The following is a 25,790-nucleotide window of genomic DNA, read 5'->3' on the forward strand; positions in this document are numbered from 1 at the left end:
GACATACCAAATGAGAATAACAAAGGATCAGAGAAAGCCAGCAAAAAACTGGCAGGTACCAAGTTGCTAATTTGTCTTTAGAATTTTATGACTCTTCCCTTCCACCCCAAGTCTAATAATAACAATAGTAATAATAGCAAAGGATGGTTTTACTTGGTACTAAGCACTATCCTAAGTACCTTCATGAATAACTCATTTAATCCCCACAACAACCTCCACCCAATAGGGGGATTATTACTCCATTTGACAGAGATTGAAATACAGACAAGCAATTTGCCTGGTCATAGCTAGAAAGTGGCAGAGTTGGGATTCAGACCCGGCACCGGCTACAGAGCCCACTCTTAACAATTCACAGCATTGCTCCTCCACATGGACTCCGCTGGCCTCAGGGCTGCCTCGTAATTTAGACCAAATTTTAAAGGAGGGACTGTGTGTTTTTTAACCCTTTATGTTTGCACCCTGCTTCATCCACCCCTACGGAAAACAGCAGTACCATTCATTCTCCCCAAGTAGGAGAAAAACGGGGACACAAGAAAAAGAAAGCAATAAAAAAGGAAAAGGAAAACTCGTTTTCTTTCTCCTCTCAGTGGGTAGCAGTAACTTAAGAATCTCTCACTTTTTCCAGAGGGAGCGATTATCTGGTTGGAATGCCTGTGAAACAGAACAGCTGCCCCACCTGATGTGGGAGCTCCTGGTTTCCCAGGGTTCAGGAGGAGAGCTGTTGTCTTCCCACTGAGTGATCAGAGCTTTGGCCCCAGCCCACTTCCCAACCACCAGCCTCCCACCCTCCCAAGCTTCAGTGTGGGTTGGCTGTCTTTTGTGGGGTCCTAGAACAGGAACCAGGAATGCCGCCTGCCTTTGCTCCCACGTCGGGGCTGCTTCTGGTGAGTTGAGGAGACTTTGGACAAAGGGCTCCTCATTGAAGCTGAACGGACTGTTCCTTTAAGGAAAACTGCTCTTCCCCTCTTGATTAAATGAGTAAATTAGTTCCAGATCTTCTGTCAGAGAGTCAAGCTGTTTAAAAGGGTGAGGGTGAAATAGAAAATGTCTTAAGAGAGATACTGCTATACTGCTATTCTTTGCTTACTATAATAGGAGAAAAGCAAAAAAAAAAAAAGAGAAAAGGAAAAAAAGGAGAAAAGCTAACAAGCCATAGAGAATGAATAACCAATTGGTTTTAGAAATAGAACTTTTAAAATAATGTTTTTGGAAACCAAATTCGGTGAACAGGGCCCCATGCTTAGAAGGACTCTAACACTTCATTTAATGCTCTGCTGTTCTCGTCTTGAAGCCCTTAATAATTTTTGAACAAGGGGCCTCACATTTTCATTTTGCACTAGGCTCTGCAAATGACGTGGCTGGTCCTGTCAGTGAAGTATATTTTAAATCAGTATCATGTAATTATGGTTATTTTCCCCTCAATGTCAGATAGGCCAATGTATCCTGTCCAAGTTTGCAAGTCAATTTTTGTGCTGCATTTTTTTTGTTTTGTTTGTTTTTTATGCCTAGCAGGGTGGTAAGCTTTTGTATCCATATTTACTCACTAATCCTTGCTGGAATGTGCCACTGTGAAAGTTTGATGCTGGAAAGTGCTGAACAAGAAAGCTAAGCATTAGTATTTATAAATTAAAACATTTTGAAGCTCACTTTCCCTTTGTCTGGGTAGGCGAGGCATTTTGTACAGAATCTTCTCCTAAAATGGAAAAATGATAATGGAGGAGAACCAGGTCTTGTCTTACACTGCACCTTCGGTGAGGACATGACCTTGTTCTTAACTGTAACACATGCTGGGGACTGATCAGGAATTTGGTCAGTACTACCCCCCAACCACAAGCCCCCATGCTACGCTTCTGTCCTGTCCGCCAAGAACTCCAGGGGGAGGGAGAAGGGGCACCCGAGGAAGTTTTGATCTGGGGGGCTAGGCTTACATGGGATTGCTTAAGTTCATCAGGTTTGAAAAATGCTGGAGCCATTTGTTGGTCCTCTTTTCTTGGCAAAGAGGCTCTTACTCCAGCCAGTGTCACTGAGGTGAACCAAGGATAAACTCACAATATGGGAATTAATACTAAGAATATTCCACTGCAGGAACACACTGTGGTGTTTCTTATGAAGCAGATGGTAGGAGTTTACCAAAAGGCAAGGGTGTCCCATCAGGGACTCAGCCAAGGCATCCCAGTTCACAGCAGAAAACTAGAAGAATCCTAATGTGGGCCGTCAGGCACTGGCGAGGTGGCCAGACGTCCTGAAGGACTGGAAGGAAGTCTAGTCCATGAAGCAGGTAACAGCAGCAAGCACTTGTGTCCAGACAGGGAGTTACTTGGGCAGGGTCCAACCACAGTGAGGTAGGGGTTAGGGAGATGTGGGTGGCGTAGAGTAAAATGAGAGGGAATCCAGGAGGAGGTGGTACTTGGACGTTAAAGCAGGTGGTACTGCCAAAGGCTGTCTACACATGCCAAGAGGCTGGTTTCTGGGAAAGCGAGGGAGCTGTGAAGAGCAAGGCAGGACTTGGAGTGTATGTACCAAGCGGGCGGTCAAGACAGAGAATCAGGTACAGAAGTCCAAGGCAGAAGCCCAAGTTATCACAACTTAGATGAAGCCCTGTTGGTAGCAGAGATGGCTTGATGTAGAGCCTGGGAGGTTCGGGCGGGGCTCCTAAAATCTTTAGAATTAAGATCAGAATTTAATTCTAGAGACTGAGACCAAGCTAAACCTCAAGTGAGGAGAAGGAAGACACACAGTCACTGGGAAGTGGGTGGCCTGCCTGTGGGGGAATTGTCTTGCACACACATTCTGTTGGGTTTCCTTTATTTTCTTCAGCAGTTCTAGCAGATATAAGACTATTTTTATTCCCGTTTTATACCTGAAGAATCAGAGAAGTGCCCAGGGTTAATGGATTCATCCCTTCCGGGACTCTTTCCAACACCACCATCTCTGTGCCCTTGGCTTAGACTGGATAACTTGATGAAGTTCCTTTGGTTGTGGTCGTAGCAATGTGGGGCAAAGTTTGGTCTCTGAAGTCAGACTCCCGGCTTTTCATCCCAGATCCATCCACCTCTTCTGACTATGTGGCCTTGGCTGGGTTCCTCAGCCTCTCTGTGCTGCAGTAGAAGTGAAGATGATGAAAATACCTTTCTCGCAGTGTAGTCCTGAGGATTTAATGGGATGGTATGTGAAGGGTTTAGGACAGTGCCTGGAACATGGTACTCAGAAAGCATCCCTATTACATCTAACTGGAAATAATGTTCTTTAGGGAAGACTTTAGCTGTTAACAGTCATTGCTACCTAGTGGGTGGATGGTTCCATAACAAGGTTAAACCTAAAAAGTAAATACTGCAAAAATTGTTCCTATTTTTTTGACCTAATAAGTCTTAAAAAAGCAAGATTTTCTCAATTGAATTTTGACTCATAGTGAATTTTAGTGAGAGGTTATCCAATTTAGAGGTAGAAATTTGGGATACGAGTCCTTGCTGTACCTCTTCTGGCTTTGTGAGCTCTGGCAGGTTTTCCAATGTCTCTTGCTTCCTTTCCTTATCTGTGAAAATTATCAATAATGGGGACAACAGCCTACCTCATAGAATTATCCCAAGAATCACATGAGATGATAGACCAAAAGCATTTTTAAATAAGAGGATGCCATGTGTTGGATATTTTTATTCCCTGGACACAAACCTGCTGTAAGCAAGAAAAGGTTAGTTGTCCGTAGAGTTGGCAGGAAGAAACCATTCTGGAATTTAAAACTGCAATACAGAGAATTCAACCAGCTTGGATATTCATAATTTATCTTAATAAATTGCCAGGTGGGCCCCCAAACACAGACAAGCATACAGCCCGTTCCAAGAACTCTTCAATCTCCTTCCTTCTATGCCATTCTCTTAACAACAGCTAGATTGTGCCTTTGTTTTTTATTTCCTCTCTACCCACACAGAGGACTCAGAGTCCAGCCCAGTGAATCCTTGCTATGACGGGAGCCACACATGTGACATGACAGCTCAGTGCCATCCAGGGACAGGTGTAGAATACACCTGTGAGTGTGCACCTGGGTACCAAGGAGATGGACGGAATTGTGTGGGTAAGAGCCATACGCTCTGTGTTCTTTCATGGGGTCCTCCAGCACTGCTTATAACAGATAAGTGTCTGGCTTCTTAATGATCGCCATTCATCAATGAGTTTAGCAGCAGTTAATCTAAGGACAGTGGTTTAAAAACTAAAGCATATTCTGGTTAGGTTTGGGAGGGCAGTTTGGAGGTGGGTATTTGGGACTGGGAATAAACATCTACTGCAGTTCCTGGATAGTTTGAGTTCTTAAGTTTTGTAAGTTTAAGTTTGTATTAAGTATTTATTACATTTACCAAAAAGTGCATTTTCTGGTTACATTTAGATTTCAGACATTATGTTTCTTTCCCCTATTATCTCCCCAAAATCAGCAGTAGAAATTTAAATTGTAAACGAAAAAAATGTTAGTGTTTTTCTTCTAAACGTTCAGTGTTTTTTAAATGTTTAAAGAATTCTCAGAATGTGTTCAAAATATATCTGTCTAATGGTTTTGTAATTTATGATTACAAATTTTCTTTTGGCTACCCCTGTACTGGCACTACCTTAGCAGAATGAACTCAAGGTGGATTCTCAATGGATATGTGTTTAAGAGAAGCAGGGGAGTCTTGTACAGCAGCATTGTCCCATAGAAATATAACAAGAGTCACATATGTACTTTTACATTTCCTAGTGGCTTCATTTAAAAATGTAAAAATAAAAAGATAAATGTGATATTACATTTTATTTAACATAATCTATCCAAAATATTATTACCCAATAAACTTTAATTTAAAAAATATATATATATATATATCTGTCTATGGCTTATGCTTAAATGACTTGAAGTAAATGTGTACTATTTATGATGATCTGCAACATGCATCCATATCTGGTGTTTAGAAATCCTATATTTCAACTCCTGTTTAGTCTGCCAACTGTTAGTCCCACTGAAGCCTCATAGTGGTGAGAAAACATTGAGTTTTCAGACCGTCCACTTGTGGAACCCTTGACTGAAGCAGCGCTTTTCAGTTTTCATTTCTTCCTAGATATAAATGAATGTGCAACTGGCTTCCATCGCTGTGGGCCCAACTCTGTGTGTATCAACTTGCCAGGAAGCTATAGGTGCGAATGCCGGAGTGGGTACGAGTTTGCCACTGACCAGCACACTTGCATCAGTGAGTACCAAAATCATCCTGTTTTTGGCCAAAATGATGCTGAGCCTAGCTCTTTGATTCATTCATGTTTCCACTTCTGTGCAGAAGCTCTGCTGGATGGTTTTTTAGAAAAAGAAAATTGACATTGAAATAACTCAAAATTGTGGTCCTGTTTTTTTTGTTTGTTTGTTTTTTGTTTTGTTGTTTTTCTCTAAATAGATATTTTTGGTGTTGAGTTTTTTAAGGATGTTCACCTCTGTTGGGATTCTTGTGTGTCCTGGCATTTGGCCCAATGATGTAACAAGACTATGAACCTCTTTAATAAATAACAACAGCTCTAGGTGGTCAAACATTTCTCAAATTAGAATGAAATGGATTTGTAATTCAAAGATACTTGTCCCACTTGACCAGCCAAAGAACTCCATCTATAATAAATATACTCTTTCTAGAGTTCCAAAACAAAACTTTGGACCTAAAAGTGAATCCAAAAGAACTAAAATTCAAAATTCATTTCATTGGTAGAGCTAGGTGATATTAGAGAAAATACACTTTAATCCAGTAGGATGAAAAAGTAACAGTGATCATAGAGACTGTGTGTGTGTGTGTGTGTGTGTAACAGTTTGGGGAGTTACTTTAAACAGGACTGTTTTGATGATTGATCTTTATGCCTAGTGTTTTAAACACAAACCCAGATTGTTTGCATATACACCATCTAGTGATCTTATTAAAATTCAGATTCTGATTCCCTGGCTCTTGGCTGGGGCCTAGGAATCTGCATTCCTTCGAAGCTGCCAGACGTCCTGATGCTGTTGGTGCGCAGATCACACTTTGAAAAGCAAGGCTCACCCATTTGTAGACTTGAACTCTTGAACATCCTTGCCTTCTTCTCTTTTTAGTGATTGCCCCACCTCCCAACCCCTGTGAGGATGGCAGCCATACCTGTGCTCCTGCTGGCCAGGCCCAGTGCATTCACCATGGAAGCAGCACGTTTAGCTGCACCTGCCTGCCTGGTTATACTGGTAACGGACACCAGTGTACTGGTGAGTACTTGCAGCTCAGCCTCAGTGACTATGGACAGTCACCTTGGACGCACATCCCCACCTAGCCAGGACCTCTCTCAGAAAGGACCTCTCCCTTCCTTTTGACTCACACAGCCTCGGAACTGCCAAAAGAGAAAGAGGAAAAGTGTCCTCTGAGTCAGAAAGAGGGCCCAGGGTGATTTCTGTTGGATTAGATCGTTGAGCATATATGGTTGTCCTTGGTGGAAATGTGCCTGGAGCACTGGGGAACCACTGCCAGCTTGTAACCTTCTGTTCCCTAGAGTCTCATATAGGCTGAAGGAACCTGGGAAAATCATATAGTCTCCTGTTAGGATGTCTCCAACTTTCAGTCTCTTTGGTTATTGGCGTAATTCAGCACTTCCAGTCATGCCTTATTTTTAGTTGCTGTTCCCCTGCTTGAAGTGATATTTTAAGCAATATCTAAACATACATACAATTCTTTCTCTCTGTTGTTTCCCCTCTCTTCTCTCTCTGTGGAGAGGGATAGCAATAGATAGATAGATAGATAGATAGATAGATAGATAGATAAACAGATAGATAGATAAATAAACTCCACAGATATAAAAGGATATTAATGCATACCTAAGTACATACAAATTTTCTCCCAGAAATCAAACTACTTTTAAGACTTCCTACAGTATTTCATAAAAGCACTAAACCAGAATGCAGGATTAACTATTCAAATTTAACTTAGACATAGTGTGTGGTGTTGTTACTGAAAATCTAGGCATAATACTCGGGGTATAAATCATCATGAAACTGGGATTAGTAGTATTTTAATCTAGAAATTATTCAGTGAAATCTACATAATCCACTGAAGGTTTTCAAAATGTACCCGGTGGCATGTGATTGAATTGAAACTCAAGTTCATGCTGTCTGTCCCTCAGTAGAACACATAATTATGGTAAAATGAGACACTGGAAGTGAGAAAGTGGTGGGGGAAGGATTTGGAATGGAAAAGGCTCTGTCTTGGGAACACAAACCTAAACAGCAGACTTCTCCCCACTCCTTGACTTGTGGCTTGCCTCTGCCACCGTACACCTGGGCCCACTGAGCTGATTCGCTAAGAACAGCCTTAGAACTCCTGGGAACTTCGTAAGAGATCTAAATAGCCTGGCCCCCTCACTCCTCACCAGAGGTGTGATTCTCCCCCTTCTCCCATTCCTTTTCCTGTCGGTTGTAGCAGCACAGGCTTACTGACCAGCAGGCTGAAGCCGTGTATCACTGACAGACCACACGTGTCAGCAGCATAGCCCCTCCACTCCTTTCCAGGTGTGGCGGGCTCTTTGGTATCATATGAACCTTGCTATTTAGTCAACTCACATTTCCACTTCTGTATAGAAGCTCTGCTTGTGGTTTTCTTGAAAACACAGTTTATATTGAAATGACCCCAAATTTTGTGGCTTTTAGTTCAGATCTGACCCGCGGCACCCCGCAAAAACAAAACAAAAAAAACACTTACAACTTTAGACAGAGCTCAAGTGTTTCTCAAATTATTATGAAGTAGATCTGTAATTGACAGATGCTTGTCACACTTGACCAACCAAAGAGCTCCATCGGTAATCGATGCACTTTTTACAGACGCGAGTGTCCTCTATAAGTATGGGGGGTCAGGGCGAGGAACACAGACTCCTTAAACCCCACAGTGGGAAGAATGCTTTTTCTACCCTTGTGGAGCTTATCATTCAGTTTGATTTAACACACTATTGGTTCTAAGAAATGAGAATGCATAGAGAAAAAAAATTCTTGTCAGTAGAATTTCATATTTAAACATCTGACTACTCAGGTCAGCAGAGATGGTGCTTGTAAAGTATTTAATTCCTTAGGTCTTTGGTTTAAAGCAAATAAGTTGAAATTAATTGCAGCCTAGATGTGATGAGTGTTAATCGTTCATCAGAATGTTAATTGAGGTTCCATGCTTCTTGTCTTAATCCCATCTAGAATCATTCTCTCTCCCTTCTTTTAACTTCTTGTAGTCTGTCCTGTAAGACTTGGATTACCCTTCTCGTTCTCTGCTTTTAGCATTCTCTCTGGAACTCGCATACTTAAAAACACAGTGAACCCATCACTTGCTTCCCCAGTGTGTTAGTTATCTATTGCTGCATAACAGATCACCCCCAAATGTAGCAGTTTAGAACAATACATGCTTATTATGTATAGGTCAGGGGCCTGGGAATGGCTTAGGTGGGCCCTCTCTTTAGGACCCTCACAAGACTGCAATCAAGGGGTATGGCAGGCTTGCAGTCTCATCTGAAGGACCAACCGGGGAAAGAGCCTCACATGGTTATTGGCAGGATTCAGTTCCTTGAGGACTGTTGGATTGAGAGCCTCAGGGTTTTGCTGGCTGTTGCCTGGAAGTGACATCAGCTTCTTGCCACATGGATCTCTCCAACAAGGTACATTACTTCATCAAAGCCAGTGGCAGGCAACACATCTGCTAGCAAGATGGAAGTTATAATCACAAAAATGACATCCCCTCAATATGGCTTATGCATATTGGTGAGAAGTAAGTTACTCAAGGAAAGGGGATCACACTAGACTGTGAATACCAGGAGGCAGGAAACTCTGGGGCCATCTTAGAGGCTGTCTTCCATGGTCAGTTACCCTTCCAAGCTTTCCGACTGTGTGGTGGTAGAGAAGGAAGAGTCATTTTCCTAGTGACCTATTCCATGCATAAGTCAGGCTGGGCTAATCATGAAGGTGACTTGCAGGATAGGCCTGTTAAGTGTGTGAGTGTGTGTGTGTGTGTGTGTGTGTGTGTTTAAAGGCATGCCACAGTGTGCATGTGTCCCAATGACTATACAGGCAGAGAAAAATAAAGATAAAGCCTCTATTCTGTGGAAAGTGCATTCTTAAGGCACACGTATTTTCTTTTTATTCCACCAAACTAGCAATAAAAGGGTGTGTTTTTCTCCAGCCAGTTTGTTAAAAACCAGGTTCCCTGGAGAGGTTGCACTTGGCTTTAGGTTCTCAGTCTAGTCTTAGTCACTAGCAGAATTACTTTATTCCCATAGAGTTCAATCGTTTTCCTAGCCTCCCTCAGTTTGGATTGATTTCAGTATTAGTACGAGCTGGATATTTCTCAGGCATGTTTGTTCTTATAGATCTGTGGTGACTTTTTGCCTGTTGCAAAAGCAGATTTTTTTGAGTTGGGACCTTTCCAGGCAGGAGCAAGTGTGAGTTGAACTGGATTCCAGGCGGCCCGTTACCCAGGGCCATCGTTGCTCAGGAGGGATATGAGGGGAGGTACTTATTCTCTCTCGGGTTTCCTGTTCTAAGCATATGATGTTGGGTAAAGTACGGTAAAGTTGGTATAACCACAGGAGGAGAAGAGAACAAGGCGTAAAAGGAAGAAGTTTATTATACTGATAGGTCCCAAAGAGGGGGCCATCGTGTGCTTCGCAGGTTCACACAGGGCCACAACCAGATGGGTAGGGAGTGAGAACTTACGGACCGAAGACTTTATTGGGGTCCAGAGCAGGATGGAAGTTAATTGGCACCAGGAAATGTCACTGTCTCGTTCAAAGAAAAACCAGGTGGGAGTTGGGGTAGTTTGGGGGAGGGAGAAGCTACAGTCCAGTGGTAGGGTTTGTTGTGAAAGAATTTCAGCTGGTTTTGGGTGTGGGCTCAGAATTACAGCAGTGAGAAGAATGTGGAAGCATCAAAGCATGAACTCAAAATGGAGGATTTTTCACATGCTTTCTCAACAGGTTTTTTGCTAGCTTAACAGAATTAGGCTGAGATTGTGCCATCGTTTATTATCTCGATGGTAAAGGAGCTCTACTACGCCTTGAACATTGTTGTCTTGACCTCAATGCTCTAAAAGCCCCTAAAGCCCCTTGACAGTGATTAAGCATAGTAAATGCAGCCCTCTCTCCAATGGTGTAACAAGGAAAGCTGCTCCCTCACCCAGGGGCTGAAAGTCCACACTGTCTCTCCTGACGCCTGACATCCTATGAAATAGGGAAGAGCTTTCTTTACACAAAAGCTCCAGTTCCCCCCAAACCCCTCAGTGTTTGTACTTCTGAGGGGGGCTGTCACCTGCTCTGAGCTCAGGCCCTGGAGTGGCCGACTGGACTCAGTCTCTGTCGTGGTGCAAGGTCTTCCAAGGGTGGCAGGGATAGTACTTCAGGGAGCCTTAACCTTCTCCAACTTTTGGGGGATGGGTTTCTCACTAGTGGTGTTTTTAGTCTCCTCAGGGACTTGCTCTCCATTGGTCATTTGTAACAGTTACTATCTCCTCGTGGCTTTCGTGTCTGTGGGGAGGGGGCTGCTCTTTCAGGTCTGATCATAATTCTAGGCCATAGGCCTGAGGAACGTAACGGTAGCTCTGGAGAGTCCCCACTCTCTTAGTTCAAAAATAATCACAAGAAGCTGATCCATGGGTTCTAGAAAAAGGCCCTGTGTCTCAGGAATTCCTGCTTCCTGTCATTGCCTGGGTTCCTGTTGTCATGAGAAGTACTTTTAGCATATGTATTATGAATAGATTTAATTTCCTGCATTTGGCTGGACGTTAATTTTCACAGCTTTGGTTTTGTAGCCAACTTTACAGTCTTTTCCAGACCCAAGGAACTGGATGGTCACCAGCTTTGCCTAACTGGGCATTTGAATTAAGTGCTTTAGAAGAGACAGAGTGCCAACCTCAAGGATAATTAAATATGACAATATAGAACTCACATTCGTTAGATTGGAGGTAGGTTTTTGTTATCGTTTTCATTTGCTTTATTTGGGGTTTGAGTAGCCAGCCAGTAAACCTTGTTTGCTTCTAGCCTTGCAGATGAATTTACAACTATATTTCTGCCTTTGTAGTTGAAAGGAAGGTGACCATGGAGACCAACTGCTCATCTGGGCAAAGGCTTCCTGGGTGGCATTAAACTTGGTTGTGTCGAGCATTCAAGATGTTTTTGGACTTGAGGGAACTGATTTATGTTGACTAACCTCCCTTAAGACTGAGGTTAAGCAGAATGGTAATTTGCTAATTACAATGTAAGAGGTTCCTCTCCTGTGGACAGAAGGTCTGTGTTGAATGTCCCACGTGGCCACGTACTAGTACCTGGGAAATTTCCTTAGTCACGGGAAGGTGGCTCAGTGAGAGTGTTGTCACAGCCAGGGTGATAGAAGAGGTTCCATCTGGGTCACAGGAGGCAAGGCAAGGAGCCACCTCCGTCCCCAGCCAATTCACAGCAAAGTCAGGGTTGTAAGACTCTGGCTTCCTGGGTCCGATGCGTCCCTGCTTTGGGCTACACCGATTGTCGCAATTCACCTCTTCTGGGACTCCTGTTTTCCGGGTCACACTGGTCATTTCATCCCGCGTTTTTTCCCTATTTGCACATTTTCGAAGTCGTTTTTGGATGTTATTGCGGATGTGGCTACTTTATTTTCAGTGGAGCCTTGATCAGACATACACCCTTATCCTCTTCTTGCTCGGGAAGACTTCCTGTCTCTGAAGATGGCTATCTCAACCACTGGGCATTGGTTTTAACAGTTAGACTCTCAGAGGTGGCTTTCTTTGTTGTTGTTTTAGTGTGTGTGTGTGTGTGTGTGTGTGTGTGTGGTGAGTGTGTTATTGTTAGCATGTGCTGATTTCAGTAAATAAAAGGAATATAAGTTGGCTTTTGTTTGAAGTTTCAGGATGCTGTAGTTTTGACATGTATGAAAATTAATCCCCATGGTACTGTGAGTGCGTGGGGGGGTCCAGAACTATTTGTACTTATAAGTCTGACAAACAGATTTCTTTTTATGTGCTGTTTCAAGACCTCTGATAATATTTTTCTTATATTTTTCTATTCTAAAAGTGGAAAGTAAAGAAAATTTCTGATTATTCGGGCATTCTAAATAGTAGGACTCTGATTAGGCAAAACTGAATGTGCTTCTAACTTAGCTGAAAGAGTATTTGGGGCCTCCTGGCTTCTCTGCATTTATAAACCAGTGCCATAGGGAGACAGTGCCAACAATGAAAGGAAAAAAACTATTGTTATATATATTTATTATAGTGTTCCTCAAAGGAAATGATATCTAGTCTAAAGGTTAGTTCAAAGGTAATAACTTCCTGGAATTCACTATAGATGAAAGATGCTCTAGAAATATACTGCAGGATACAGTTTTCTGAGTGACCACCATTTGATTTCTCCACTGCACCTTCTTAGTCTAATGGGTTAATGGACGTGTCCTGAGACTCTGCTGATATGCCTGCCTTTAGGTGTCAGCATGTTTCTGCTCATGCCCGAAGGTCTTCTCAAGTTGATCCCTCATCACTGATCCATGTGTACCAAGGCCGTATCAAAGCTGCACTAAGGCACAAGTTAAGTGCACTGAAGTCATGCTGTCCCATCCTTTCCTCCCTACCTCTCTGTCCCTGTTCTGACCTCTGCAGATGTTGATGAATGCTCGGAAAACAGATGTCACCCCTCGGCTACCTGCTACAATACTCCTGGCTCCTTCTCCTGCCGCTGCCAAGCTGGCTATCATGGGGACGGACTTCAGTGCACACTTGGTAAGGTTGGGGAGGCCAGCTTAGGACAGAGAACCCCCAGCTCCTCCAGTGCTGCTTTTCTACAGCGCTTCAGCCCACTCTCGGTTTATCCAGGTCTGAGGCCTTACTGGATCTTCCAGGATCTAGATTTTTTTTCCCCTCAGTTTCCTCCAGCTGCCCAGTTTACTGCTAGTTCACTGGCTGTTAGCACTCTAGGGGGCCCAGGGTGTGACCCATCCGTTGTCCTCCCTCCTAGCAGTTCTGGTTAACTGCCCTAGTGATCTGCTTTGCCTTGTAAGTGCGGTTTAGATGAAGTATTGAGATTAAGCTTACTAAACAGAAGTCATATGCACTAGTGAGCTGGGAGCAAGGTCCCACGTGACAGCTCCAGGAAAACTGGCAATCTAGTGACAGCCATTGACCCGGAGCTGCTTACACTTCAACTCTGGACCTCAGAGGATGAACAGAGCTTTGTTTTCTCCAGAGTCTCTTGGGATGTTTGGAGAGAAGCCATGGTGGTTCTTCATTTTATCCAGACAGCAGCAGGAGCCTGTGGGCTGAGGGGAGGGGCTGTTTTACAGTATCGTCAGCCAGGGACTTCTAGGGTGAACTGTGAGAATGCGAGAGAGATATTAGTAGACAGTAGCAGAGCTAAAATAAGAATCCAGGATTCCAAAATCCCAGCGCCTTGCTATTTTCCCCATGTTATGCTGTCTTCTAGTTATAGATGAGAAAACACCTCAGACAGACTTTGAGGTTGGCTGGTAAAAGTGGGTGGATTGCAATGCCTTTTACTCCGCCTTTGTATGTCCTCTTCCCCTGCCCCGAAGACCCCACTTCAGGACTGAAACCCTGTGAACACCAGCAGCGCAATGCTCAGGCTCAACACACCTATCCTGGTTCCCGGATCCACATCCCCCAGTGTGATGAGCAGGGCCACTTCCTGCCACTGCAGTGTCATGGCAGCACCGGCTTCTGCTGGTGCGTGGACCCTGATGGTCATGAAGTCCCTGGGACCCGGACTCCACCGGGCTCCACTCCACCTCACTGCGGACCACCAGGTGAGCCTGTCATGAAAGAAACCATGGACCAGGTTAGGCCTGGGCTTGAGAAGCATAATGGTTCGGACTGTGGGGTAGATTACAACCCCTGCCCAGACCATGCAGACTCAGGGCTGATCACCGTCCTCTTTCTTCCTAGGAACACTCGAATGACATGTGCACACCTGTATGCATATTCATATTACAGGGACATAGAGACATGCACATACGTGATCACTGTTCCTCACTGGACACCAGCCTCTTAACCCTCGTTGAGTATAAGACTACAAGTTGAGATTGAGTGGGTAGGTCAGGCTGAGGCCATTGTTCTAGATCTGTTATGGCAGCTTAGGGGAGATATTACGACGTTAGGACCAGAGGATCTTGCCAGCCCAGCCTGTTGTCCAAAAGGAAAACTGCCTTCCCATATAACTGTATATCACCTAACTCTGCCTTCTGAATTGCAGGAAACAGTCTGGAGGCTCTTTTAATATCAGTAAGAAAAATAAGTATGTCACTTGTGGATGGATCCTGCTAGTTTGCTCTAAGCTAATAACCCAGCCCTCTCTGTCAGACCCAAGACATCCATGGGTCCATGGGGAATCACTCTTGTCCCAGCCACCTTCAGAAGAGATGCAGAAACCTGTTTTGTTAGCCTGTGTGATCTGAGATGCTACTGATACATATCTGTCACTGAGCACTCCCTGTCCGATGGAGCATGGTTATCAAATGCTCACAAGTTCATGCCAACTGCAGGTTGCCAAGGCAGGTTTCTGCTCCTTGATGAACTGTTCAGAGATGGGAAGAACTTTTTTTAAAAATAAAGAACTTTATTGTGAAGAACGTATGATTGGTTTGATACTGTTTTAGCCAAATTAATTCCTGTACCCATGAGCTTGTGATTCAAAGATCCATTTTTACTACCGAAAAGGGTTCCATTTAAATACTAGTTCTTGGCCTTTTATGTATGTGAGTATGAAGATCTGGATAATTGCCACAAGTTTCGATCCTTTTAATAATATTGTTATAGCCAGGACATCAGTGATTCCAGATTCACATAGGTAAAAATTGGGAATGCTTAAACTAGATGTATACTCTTGTTTCCACTTAGTTCCTCTGTCCTTATTTTTAGGAAAAGATTTTGCAAGTCAAAAAAAAAAAAAAAAAACAAAAACAGAGAAATCCTGTTTCACTCATGCCTACTCTTTAAAAAACCTTGGTTCTAACTCCAGCTGGGATTTGAAGAAATCAGATGGTTGGGAGTTGCCTTAAGGGAATGATTCAGAATTCTAATTAAATTTATTGAGACAACCATGTGTTAAGGACAGTGATTCAAAAGGGCGCCAAGAGAATGAGAAGTTAACGACTAAAAGAGGGACACGTTCTTCTGTGCAGACTCTTTCCCATGGCCCAGATTTCCCCCTTGGAGCTGGTTTGGCCGTGGCTGCCATTTCTGACTTGTCTCATCTGCATAATGGGGTCAGCTTGAAGGGGGAGAGAACACTCTCTGCTCAAGATTTCAAAATATTTAAAACCTTGCCAACCAGAAACAGAAGAGAAATAAATCCGTGGTTGGATTGAGAAGGAGCTTCAAATAGTAAGGAATGAGAGGGATGCAGATGTGTGTGATGTGAGGTGCCCATTTCCCAGAAGCTGTCCTGTGTGTCCTCATTCCAGACAAAGAGGTGTGCCTCATTGGGTGGTCCCCTGAACCAAGAATGGACCCTCCGAGTTTGGAATGTGGACCTGGGGTGGTATTGGGAACTTCTCCAGCGAATCCCACCTTGCAATGGATGGTGTCCTAGGAAGTGGCATAGCCCTTTCCGGGTTCTTTGAGACACATCTGGATGAAGAAGGCAGTCTTTTCTTCTCCAGGAGCTCTTAAAAAGCACTTTGCTTCCCATGGGTCATGAGCTAAGGAGACAACCTGAAGGGCAGCCACTTCCTCCAAACCTGGTGACTCTTGTAGTTGAGCTCGTTGGGTTTGAGCTCTGAGGATTTGATTCACCATCTTCCCTAGAAGACTTGTAGGTGCTGGAGCCCAACTGTAATGTTTCCATTTTGATTCTCTGAAGACGTTGGAGGCTTTGACCAAAGGAATGACATGAAATGACTTGGTTTCAAAGGGACTCTTCTGGCTGCTGGTTGCGTTTACACTGGGTGGGGGCGGTGGGAGAGGGTGGAAGGCAAACCAGTAAGGCTTTTGTAGTAATTCTGCACGAGATGATGGGGCTCTGAGCAGGGTGATAGGGGTGGATGTGGTGAGAAGTGAAGATACTCTGAATGTATTTTGAAGGTACAGCTGACGTTTCTTGACATATGGAAAGTGAGAGAACGAAAGTAGTCAAGGACGATTGGGCCTGAGCCATGGAAAGATGGAGGTGCAATGTACTTGTAAGGAAAAGTCTGGGGCAGAGCCGCTTTGATGGGCAAAGCAGGGGCCCAGGTTTGTTTGTTGTTGTTGTTAGTTCTCTGAGATTTCTGTTACACATCCAAATGGTGGTATCAAGTAGCTACTTGGCTGTATGATTCTACAGACCATAGGCTTTGAGTTGCAGTAAGTAAATAGAAAGTGCTTCTCCTTTTTTAAGTCCCTTTAGGTAATCGTACCATAGATGACTGTACAAGTTATTGCAGGAGCTGTAGCAGAGTCCTCTCAGACAGAGAACTGCTGTGTTTGGGATAGAGCCTCGGTGGCCCTGTGGAAGCTGTCTGGGAGTAAACTGCAGGCGGAGAAACTGCTCTGCAAGAGAAGCTAATGGGAGCTGAAGCATCGTGGTGAGCTGGGAGGGAGCAAAGAGAGGAGAAGTATGCTGGAGAAAGGGCACAGCAACATGGCAGGAAGCTGGCGCCCACAGAAAAGAGTCAGCTTTGAGATAATCTTGGGAGCAGGGTGGCCAAAGGACATCTAGGAACTGGAGTGTCAAACAGTCAGTATCGAGTTGTTTGCCACCACCTCCACTCTGCTCACATACACCAATTACCATGAAGTCACACTGTCAGTTATGGACAGACACTGCAGGCCATGTAAGTAGCACATTCAGTAACGCTTTCTAAGACGCACACTAGCCAGTCTCAAGATAACCTTCTCAGACGCAGGTCCTGGAGTTTGAAGCAAGTGGGAAAGAAATATTTGCTTTAAGCATCACGTAGGCCATTGAACCTCCAAAAAGTCCCCACAAGTGTTCTGTTAGCAGATGCCCTGGGCCCCAGGTGGAGCGGTCCTGAGATCATCCCCCTTCCCAGGCTGAGTGAGCCCTGCACCCTTGATCTTACTGCCTCCGCTTGTTCTTTCCTGATGTGGTGGGGGCTTGATGACAAATCCTTCTGGCCTGGGAAGACGAGAGCATCAGGATGACCCCCCTTCTCCTGACTCCCATGGAAAACTTCTTAGAGCACTTTACTGCTCTGCTCCAGTGTTCAGGGGGCCGAGGCCTCCTTCACAGACATGAGGAGGAGGAAGGCCAGGAGGCCAGGCATGAGGATCTTGAACTACGTGCTGCATTGTCCTTGGTTCACAATCAAAGGCTTTTTTATCCCATCTGCTCAGAGCCCACCCAGAGGCCCCGGACCGTCTGTGAGCGCTGGAGGGAAAACCTGCTAGAGCATTATGGTGGCGTGCCCAGGGACGACCAGTACGTGCCCCAGTGCGATGACCTAGGTCACTTCACCCCCCTGCAGTGCCACGGGAAGAGTGACTTCTGCTGGTGTGTGGACAAAGACGGCCGAGAGGTGCAGGGCACCCGCTCCCAGCCAGGAACCACCCCTGCATGTAAGTACCCAGGGACAGCCCCCACTCACCCCGGCTGCATTTGAGGTTTCTCTTGAGGGAGGCGGCCAGCTGGGCGCGGAGGTGGGCAAACAAGGGGTCGACAAGTCCAATGAAAGAAGTCACTACTGTGCTGGGTTGATTTATTATCTGGTCCACCCAAGATCCCAATTTGGATTTATTGTTTGCTTTTGTTATTAGCAGTTTCTGTCATTGGAACATCTGGAACCCAGTTCAACATGCAGTTACTCCCCTTCCCCAGCCCTGGGTGAAAGGGGAGTGTGTCACCCTAGGGCCCCAAGGAGAAGCTGACACAATACTGGCTCAGGTTTTTTCCTCTGAGGAAAAAAAGAAAAAAAAGCCCCCTGCTTTGTTCTGGGGGCAATGTGCTGTTGTCTTCCTCCCTAGTAATTGGCAGTGATTTACATAATTGATCCTTGGGAAATAAAAACCTAGAAATTAGAATTTCTTCTAAGGAACATCTGGAGTACATCTGTCTGGGGTAAAGAACTTTTGATGTTTGGAGGCTCTGTGTGTGGGAAAGTTTCTTTTCTTCCCCCCACCCATCCTGTTTCCTTTCTTCTCTGTTTCTCACATCTTCCTCCTATTTCCCTCGGCAGGTATACCCACGGTTGCTCCACCCACGGCCCGGCCCACGCCCAGGCGTGATGTGACCCCTCCATCCGTGGGCACCTTCTTGCTCTATGCCCAGGGCCAGCAAATCGGCCACTTGCCCCTCAATGGTACCAGGCTTCAGAAGGACGCGGCCAAGACCCTGCTGTCACTGCATGTAAAGTGGATTTCTCCTGTGGGAGTGCAGCGGCACGAGGCTTGCAGATCTGGGCAAGGGCTTGAGGTGGAGGGAGGTCCTGGAGGGTTTCTAGGCTGCAGTCTGTCTACACGGGCCAGCCATCAGCACAGCACAAAGTCAGGCTCTCTGCTGCCGGGTCATATCTGACTGACCTAGGCTGCTTTCTCCGTTTGGTTTATAGGGTTTCAGATATGTGGGAAGGGAATTTCAGAGTTGTCAGGCTATGGAGGCGGTATGGTGATCCAAGGAAAAACTGACTCTTAAGCCAAGTCCCCAGGGTTCTCTCCATCACCAGAGACCCTGGAAATCAAAACAAGACTAACTACAAGGTGTGGCTCCCATGGTCAATTGAGAATCCCAAGTGGACATGAATTAATGACTGCCTCGTTTTGCAGCACCCTCTTCCATTCTGGTTCTGTTGACAGGCCTGTTTTCTCATCATCTCTGACTCCTTCAGAGATGAAGGTTTGGAGAGAGTGATGCTGGGAGAGGAGTGGCCAGAGCTTTCCCTAGGGGTTGCCTGCCACCCCGAGCCAGCATCCTCCCCAGGCACCCCATTTTAGAGGAGGGATTTCTTCTCTAAAATGAAGAAAAGAGGAGAGTTCACCAGAATGGTACTGATATTTATCATGGAAAACGGTCTGATTCTATTTCTCAACTTCACGCTCCAGGTACTTGCTCATTTATGAGAAAGTAGTGTCCGTTTACATTTACTGCTGTTAATGAACTAACTCCCTGTCTGGTTGGCCCCAGAAAAGTTTAGAAGCAGAAAAGCAGCCAGTATTCATAAAAAGATGTTTTCCCTTCCTTTTTAAGATTTGAGTTTTTGTATTTGTGGTTTTTAATGTTTAATTCTGGCAAAAACTAGCATGTTCTTTTGTAGACATTTCTCTAAAAGAGGTAGAAACTAAAATTGTCATTACCTCAAGCTAACCATCTATTTATTCTAGCCAAGTCAGATGGCTTCACTGCTTTTCTCAATTTGCCACTGACGAGGGAGGGCAGGGTGGTGGAACTGAGACATGGAATGTGGGTTATAAGCACATCTTGGGGAAATTTACTTAGACTGGGACTTTTTCCTCCAAGGAACTTTGAAGCCATTACACGTATGGAATTGCACACTTGCCTCAGACAGATGACGTTTTAATTTTCAAGTAAAATTGTACCTGACCTTCATTCCCCCCGCTCCCCCATGTAAACTGCCCACTTTTCCACGGGAGCCAAATCCTGCTTTAGTGACTCCTCTTCCAGAGGCATGAGTCAGGCCAGCCCCTGGGGGCTTTGTTAGGCAAGCAGGGCGCTGGCGTGACCTCAGGGACAGCCAGATGGCCCCTAGATGTTGGCTTTGTACATCTGCTGGGCTTCACATAGCAGGAGTCTGGGCTGGAAAGGGAATGAAGCACTGTGCACAGAGTTTTGGAAAGGAATATAACAGACTCAGCGTTTTAAAAAAGATTGTCATTTATTTAGCAATAAGGAAGGAGAGACCTCCTTAGCCAGGAGTTGGGTGACCACCATTCCCCAGTTCCTTAACACATCTAATTGTAGACTTTCTTTTACATAAATGTACAACCAAAGAATTGCTTTGCCATGAGAGGCAGAGTTGGAGGTAAGGGTGACTGCACCTCACGTAGGGGAAAGATCTCATATCACAGGGGAGGGGAGAGATGCTTTTATTGTTACATGCTGGCAAACTTTGGAAAGGCTCGTTCAAAAAGTACTGGTAACATCTGAAAGGAGTCAGTTTTTGCCCAGTAAAATATTAAGAACTTTCTTTGCTGAGACTAACGTTTGGACTCTAATCACTGAAGGGGTTGATTTTTTTCATGAAGTCACTGTTGTTTTTACTGCCAACAGTAATAGTGCTTGAGAGCTTACTGCATACTAATTGCTGCTTAGGACACTTCACAAGCATTTAGCATATTAATTTTTATAGCAGCCATATACAATGTAGTACTGTTATCTTCAGTTTACAAATAAGGAAACCAAGATATAGAGAGGTGAAGTACCAAAGTCACACAGCTAGGAAGTGGCCAAGCTTGGCTCTGACCCCAAGAGGTCAGCTTCCATAGCCCAACGGCTAACCACTCTGCGTGGCTGCCCATAAGACTACAGTGCAGGGTTGTTCACTGCAGCCATGCATGAGGGAGAAAGCTGAGCACGCACTCGGGGGAAATGCAAGGAGTCCTAATTCTTCCAATTCTGTTTTGGTCCACAAAGGGCTCCATAGTTGTGGGAATTGATTATGACTGCCGGGAGAGGATGGTGTACTGGACAGACGTCGCTGGACGGACCATTAGCCGTGCCAGTCTGGAACTGGGAGCAGAGCCCGAGATAATCATTAACTCAGGTCAGCAGCTTCACCCAGAACACACTTCGCATTTCATTTGATTCTACTAAGTCCAAGTTATTTGCCTGTTTGATGCCAAAGCCTCCCCTCTATTTTTATCCAACAGGAGAGGTTAAGTCCTATGCAAATTACTTTCAACCTCTCTATAAACAAGCACATTCATACATAAGGTGATTCTTACTGTGAGCCCTGGCCTCTCAGTCGGAAGGAGTCACAGTAAGAATTCAGGATGTGGCCACAGTTGACGCTGCCTGGCCCCAGCACTGTGGATGGCTGATGCCATCAGGCTGGTAGGTCTGTTAGTCTAGAGGAAACGAGAAGTTGCAGGAAAAGTAAAAAAGGCTGTTTCTCCATTAACCTGGTTCTTCCAACTTATAAACTCTCAGGACTTTCTTTTTAAACTGTTCATAGATCTCTGCTTCAAGTTCACCTTCATCCCTGCAAGTGCTCTTGTCCTGCCTTTGTTTAATTTCCAGGTCTGATAAGCCCCGAAGGACTTGCCATTGACCACTTTCGTAGAACGATGTACTGGACGGACAGTGGCCTGGATAAAATAGAGAGGGCCAACCTGGATGGCTCTGAACGCAGGGCCCTCTTCCACACAGACCTGGTGAACCCCCGAGCTATCACCGTGGATCCAATCCGAGGGTCAGCTGGCCCTCCCTAATTCTCCATTACCTGTAGATCCTGACTGGAAGCCCTTGGATTTAAATGAAGTGTGGGAAGGGTCAGAATACGAGCAAAATAGCTCAAATGCATTAATTTCACAGTATTTATTAAGGATCTACTTGTGTCAGGCACTGTTCTACTTTGGATCAGATGATCAGGCAAAGCCTGAGGTGACAAATGGGAATAAAGTGAGTCTCCTTCGGCAACACATTAGGAAGTCATATGAAAACCACAGTAAGGTTTATGTCCATTCAATGGGGACAGTAACCAAAACTCACAGCAGGCATTTTATTTCTCTGGCCTCACTTTCATTGTAGCAAGTCAAGAGTAAAATGTTCTTTTTCCGTGACAATTGCTAAAGTCATCAACTGGGACATATAACTTGGTCACTGTTTCAGTATTTGTTAGAACCAGGGAGGATTTCTGTAACGTGAGAAATTCCTGCCATATTTAATGGGGCTTCTATCAAATGAAATTCCAGAAAAAACCCTTCAATCTGTAAAGAAAACCTTCAACTTTAAATTTCAGTGGTATGTTTTGACTCAGAAATACTTAGTGAAAAGCCTCAAAGATGATCTTGAAATTTGAGTTCTATACTTTGAGGAAAGTCTATCTTTCGCTATTCCATTTATCCACAGAAACTTGTACTGGACAGATTGGAATCGAGAAGCTCCTAAAATTGAAACATCGTCTTTAGATGGACAAAACAGAAGAATTCTGGTGAATACAGACATTGGACTACCCAATGGTTTAACCTTTGACCCCTTCTCTAAAATGCTGTGCTGGGCAGATGCAGGTAATACTACTGATAGAATGGATGCACATACAGAACACTTCCTTACAGTGGGTGCCAGCATTCTAACACATTTTATAAAACCAAAGCCCAGCTTCTAGATCTTTGGGGTTAAATTTGTAACAGTACGGCACATAATCTACTCCTTTGTGTGGTGTGTAAACTTTTGAAGACATGTTGTAATGATACTTATAATGAACTTCCTAGGGTTTTGGGGGGTGTGTATGTGAATTAGGCAATTGAGGGCTAGTACTACGTCCAACTCATTTTTGTCCTGCGCGCCACTTCCCCACATGAGCATTTGGCATACTTTTTATTTATTTATTTATTTATTTTAATCATTTTATTGTTTACTTATTTTTTTTAAGGAGGGCGCAGCTCACAGTGGTCCATGTGGGGATCAAACTGGCAATCTTGGCGCTATTAGCACCACACTCTAACCAACTGAGCTATCAGCTGAGCTAACCGGCCACCCTTTGGCATACTTTTTAAATTAAGAAGTATTATCCACTCTTGGAATTGACAAACTTAGATAAATGAACGAGGTTATTGTTTTTTTGTTTTTGTTTTTTTCGTTGCAAATATCTGTCACTTTAACAGTCAGTATGCTATTATGCTGAGGACATTCTTTGAAAAGAGAAGCGGCAGATGGCTTCTTTCAGGAATCAATTTGGGTTGCCAATACCCAGGTTAACTTTGTGTGGGTGATTTCATTATTAGCACAACTGAAAAGATTATGTATGTCTAGTTATACCAGTACACTAAAGAATATGAAAAAGGCCGTTCTTAAAGAATTTATAATCTAATAAAAGGGACATAGGTCACTATTATAAAGCAGTTGTCCAAAGCAATTCACATTTTTTAATAGAATTTGAAAGTTTAATCAGAGTTCCATGAGAAATGTGAAACTTTGAAATTCTTAACTTGTTTAGCTATTGCAAAATTTACAAGATTGGCTTCCTTTACATTGAAAAATATGAGCCATGTTACTACTTCAGTTACTTTTATTCCTACCTAGAAACTAATACAGTCTTTAAAAAAAATTTAAGGATTTTAGTTAAAAGGCAACCTTGGCTATTATACATTGCTTACAAAGGGCAAGTACTTATCCAGATGTTGTGATTAAAACAACTTATGAGCTAACACTTGAAATTATATCAATTATAAAAAAGCTTACCTCTAATGCCCTACTTTGGGAGAAACTTGGCCATATTTCTTTAAATGCAGTATCTCTTCCAAAAAAGGACTGAGTTTAAACTATTAAAAACTAGAATACTATTAAACAAACTAAAGACTGGTAATAGAACAGGAAGTTTTAGTTTCTAATTTGTGTCACTGCAATGGGAATAAAAATATCTATTTCCTCTTCTACTTTTCTTTCCTTTCAGAAGGAATCTACCTGCCACTATTATTTTTTTGCAAGAAGGTTTTTTTCCATGGTATGAAAGGATCTTAATTTTCCCTCTTTGATGTTTTAAAAGGAACGAAAAAACTGGAATGTACACAACCTGACGGAATTGGACGGCATGTCATTCAAAACAACCTTAACTACCCCTTCAGCATTGTTAGCTATGCAGATCACTTCTACCACACGGACTGGAGGAGGTGAGCATGACATACTCTGGACAAGCCTGAGAAGGCAAACTGTTCTGGCGGACACACCAGTTGTTTTACCAAATGTCAATAAGTGACTTTAGTAATTAAGCTCTCTACTCAAGTTTTCATTTCATTATCTCATTAGCGGATAACACCATTCAAATGTTACTGCTTTTAAAATCATACTTTCACATCACCCAGAAATTTAATGGTATATTGCTCACATGTAGCTTAAAAGGGGCAGAGCTATTAGGTAATAGACTATCCAAAAAGGAAAAGCGTTAATCTAAATCTGATCTTCAGAGAATAAGACTACCTAAAGTGGCACCATGAGGTATATTAGTTATATGATTTTAATGATATTGTGGACATATTAGTTGTCCACCTGGAAAAATGAAAAATACTGTAATTTAGACAGTTCTCCAAGGAGGAACTGGGGAACATTAAACAATATGTATGATGTTTAAGCCCTTCTTCCCTATTCCCTGTAATTTTGATTTAATTGGTCTGGCAGGAGGCCCAGGCATCAGTATTTTAATAGATCCTCAAGTGATTCCAACATGCAGCTAGGGTTGAGAACCACTGATTTGGACTAGTGGTTCTCAAACTTCAATGTGGCATAAAGAATCACTCCGAGGGTTTGTTAAGACATACTGCTGGCTCCCGTCCCAGAATCTGACTCAGTAGGTCTGAGGCTCGGCCCAAGAATTTGCATTCTCCTAAGTTCCTAGATGATGGGCGTCTGAGGACCACTGATACAGACAAATCTCCTGAATCTAAGTGAGTCAAGAACTCATTTTGTTGTATTTTAAAAATGTGTTCTAGAGGCTAGCAGAGATTTTTCTCTAATGTAACTGACCTTTTCTATCCAACTTTAAATCCCATGAATTCACTCTTCCTTTCTGTTACCAGGGATGGTGTTATATCAGTAAATAGGAAGAGTGGCCAGTTTACTGATGAGTATCTTCCAGAGCAGCGATCTCATCTCTACGGGATAACAGCAGTCTACCCCTACTGCCCAACAGGTAAATGAACACGCTCAGCTGTTCCTTTGGATCAGCAGGGGAGAGAAGGCTGTATCTGGTAACTGATTACCCTTGACCCAGATACTGGCTGCTGCCACTGACGTCGCCACCAGTAAGAGCCACTTAGAGCTTGAAAAAGTAATGGCCAACACGTGGGGGTGACCAGTCTTTACTACCTTAAATCTACGTAGCTTAACTAAACACAAAAAAAGTCAGTCTATTAGGATATTTCCCCTTTAAAAGACTTGCTGTTGCAGCTCAGTTATAAAATACTCATCCACTGTCCCCTCACCCCACCTTCTCTCACAGGAAGAAAGTAAATATGGCATTGTAAAGGACTTGGAGTTCACAATCAGAATCTGAACCCTAAAGAACATTTACTGCAAACAAAAGTCGAAGAAAGTGAAAACAGAAATTGGCCATTAGAAGTTCCTGGACATATAAGATGAAAATTTTCAGTACAAAAAGACTAAGTATATTTTGTGAAAAGTTTATACCTCAATCTTTACTACTGTATTTTTTTTTTAAAAAGTTATTACCAGGTTTAAAAAAGCTAATAGAATTTTAATTGTTGCTTATTAAAGCAACTTTTTATAAAACATTTATAGCATATTTACAAGGTCAAATTCATTCAACTAAGAACCAAATATGCTGAGACCTTAAATCTGACTTTTGCTATGGGTTCTTTTTGGCCAAGAAATTAAAGCACAGGTGAGCAGTATAAAAAATACAATCTTAAAATCCTGACACAGTTAAGAGGCTATGCAGAACTGATGGGAAAGAACCAACTTATTTATAGTTTCCCAGCAAAAGTTCTAAGGTTCTAAGATTTTTTTTACCTCTGCATCAGTGCATTTCTATTTATATTAAAAGGTGCTACAATGTTTCAATTTGTATTTTCTGGTCATGTAAATCCCTCTATAGAATTACCCACAGAAATTACATTTATAAATACCAAAGCTGTATCAGTTCTCAAATTTTTTAGATTACTCCAATAAAATATTTTAAAGTCTTCCTA

General features: G+C 43.4%; 1 protein-coding gene across 2 annotated transcripts in view; it reads left to right on the top strand.

Moving 5' to 3' along the window:
* The window catches only part of NID2 (nidogen 2), a 60,060-nt gene extending 34,288 nt beyond the window's left edge, over positions 1–25,772 (top strand). The window contains exons 9-21 of one of the 2 annotated variants that reach the window (XM_033108639.1): positions 3,926–4,069; positions 5,079–5,207; positions 6,083–6,226; positions 12,621–12,740; positions 13,550–13,780; positions 17,310–17,531; positions 18,149–18,318; positions 20,560–20,689; positions 21,166–21,337; positions 21,997–22,154; positions 23,633–23,756; positions 24,660–24,772; positions 25,082–25,772. In XM_033108639.1, coding sequence (XP_032964530.1) covers positions 3,926–4,069; positions 5,079–5,207; positions 6,083–6,226; positions 12,621–12,740; positions 13,550–13,780; positions 17,310–17,531; positions 18,149–18,318; positions 20,560–20,689; positions 21,166–21,337; positions 21,997–22,154; positions 23,633–23,756; positions 24,660–24,772; positions 25,082–25,092 — 1,868 coding nt within the window. In that variant the 3' untranslated portion in view covers positions 25,093–25,772. Of the gene's footprint in view, positions 1–3,925; positions 4,070–5,078; positions 5,208–6,082; positions 6,227–12,620; positions 12,741–13,549; positions 13,781–17,309; positions 17,532–18,148; positions 18,319–20,559; positions 20,690–21,165; positions 21,338–21,996; positions 22,155–23,632; positions 23,757–24,659; positions 24,781–25,081 lie in introns of those variants that run through there. The other variant, XM_033108640.1, reaches the window with a different exon arrangement.
* The last annotated feature ends 18 nt before the right edge of the window (positions 25,773–25,790 follow it).

The sequence above is a fragment of the Rhinolophus ferrumequinum genome, chromosome 6 (assembly GCF_004115265.2).
Source record: "Rhinolophus ferrumequinum isolate MPI-CBG mRhiFer1 chromosome 6, mRhiFer1_v1.p, whole genome shotgun sequence".
NCBI classification, from domain to species: Eukaryota; Metazoa; Chordata; class Mammalia; order Chiroptera; family Rhinolophidae; genus Rhinolophus; species Rhinolophus ferrumequinum.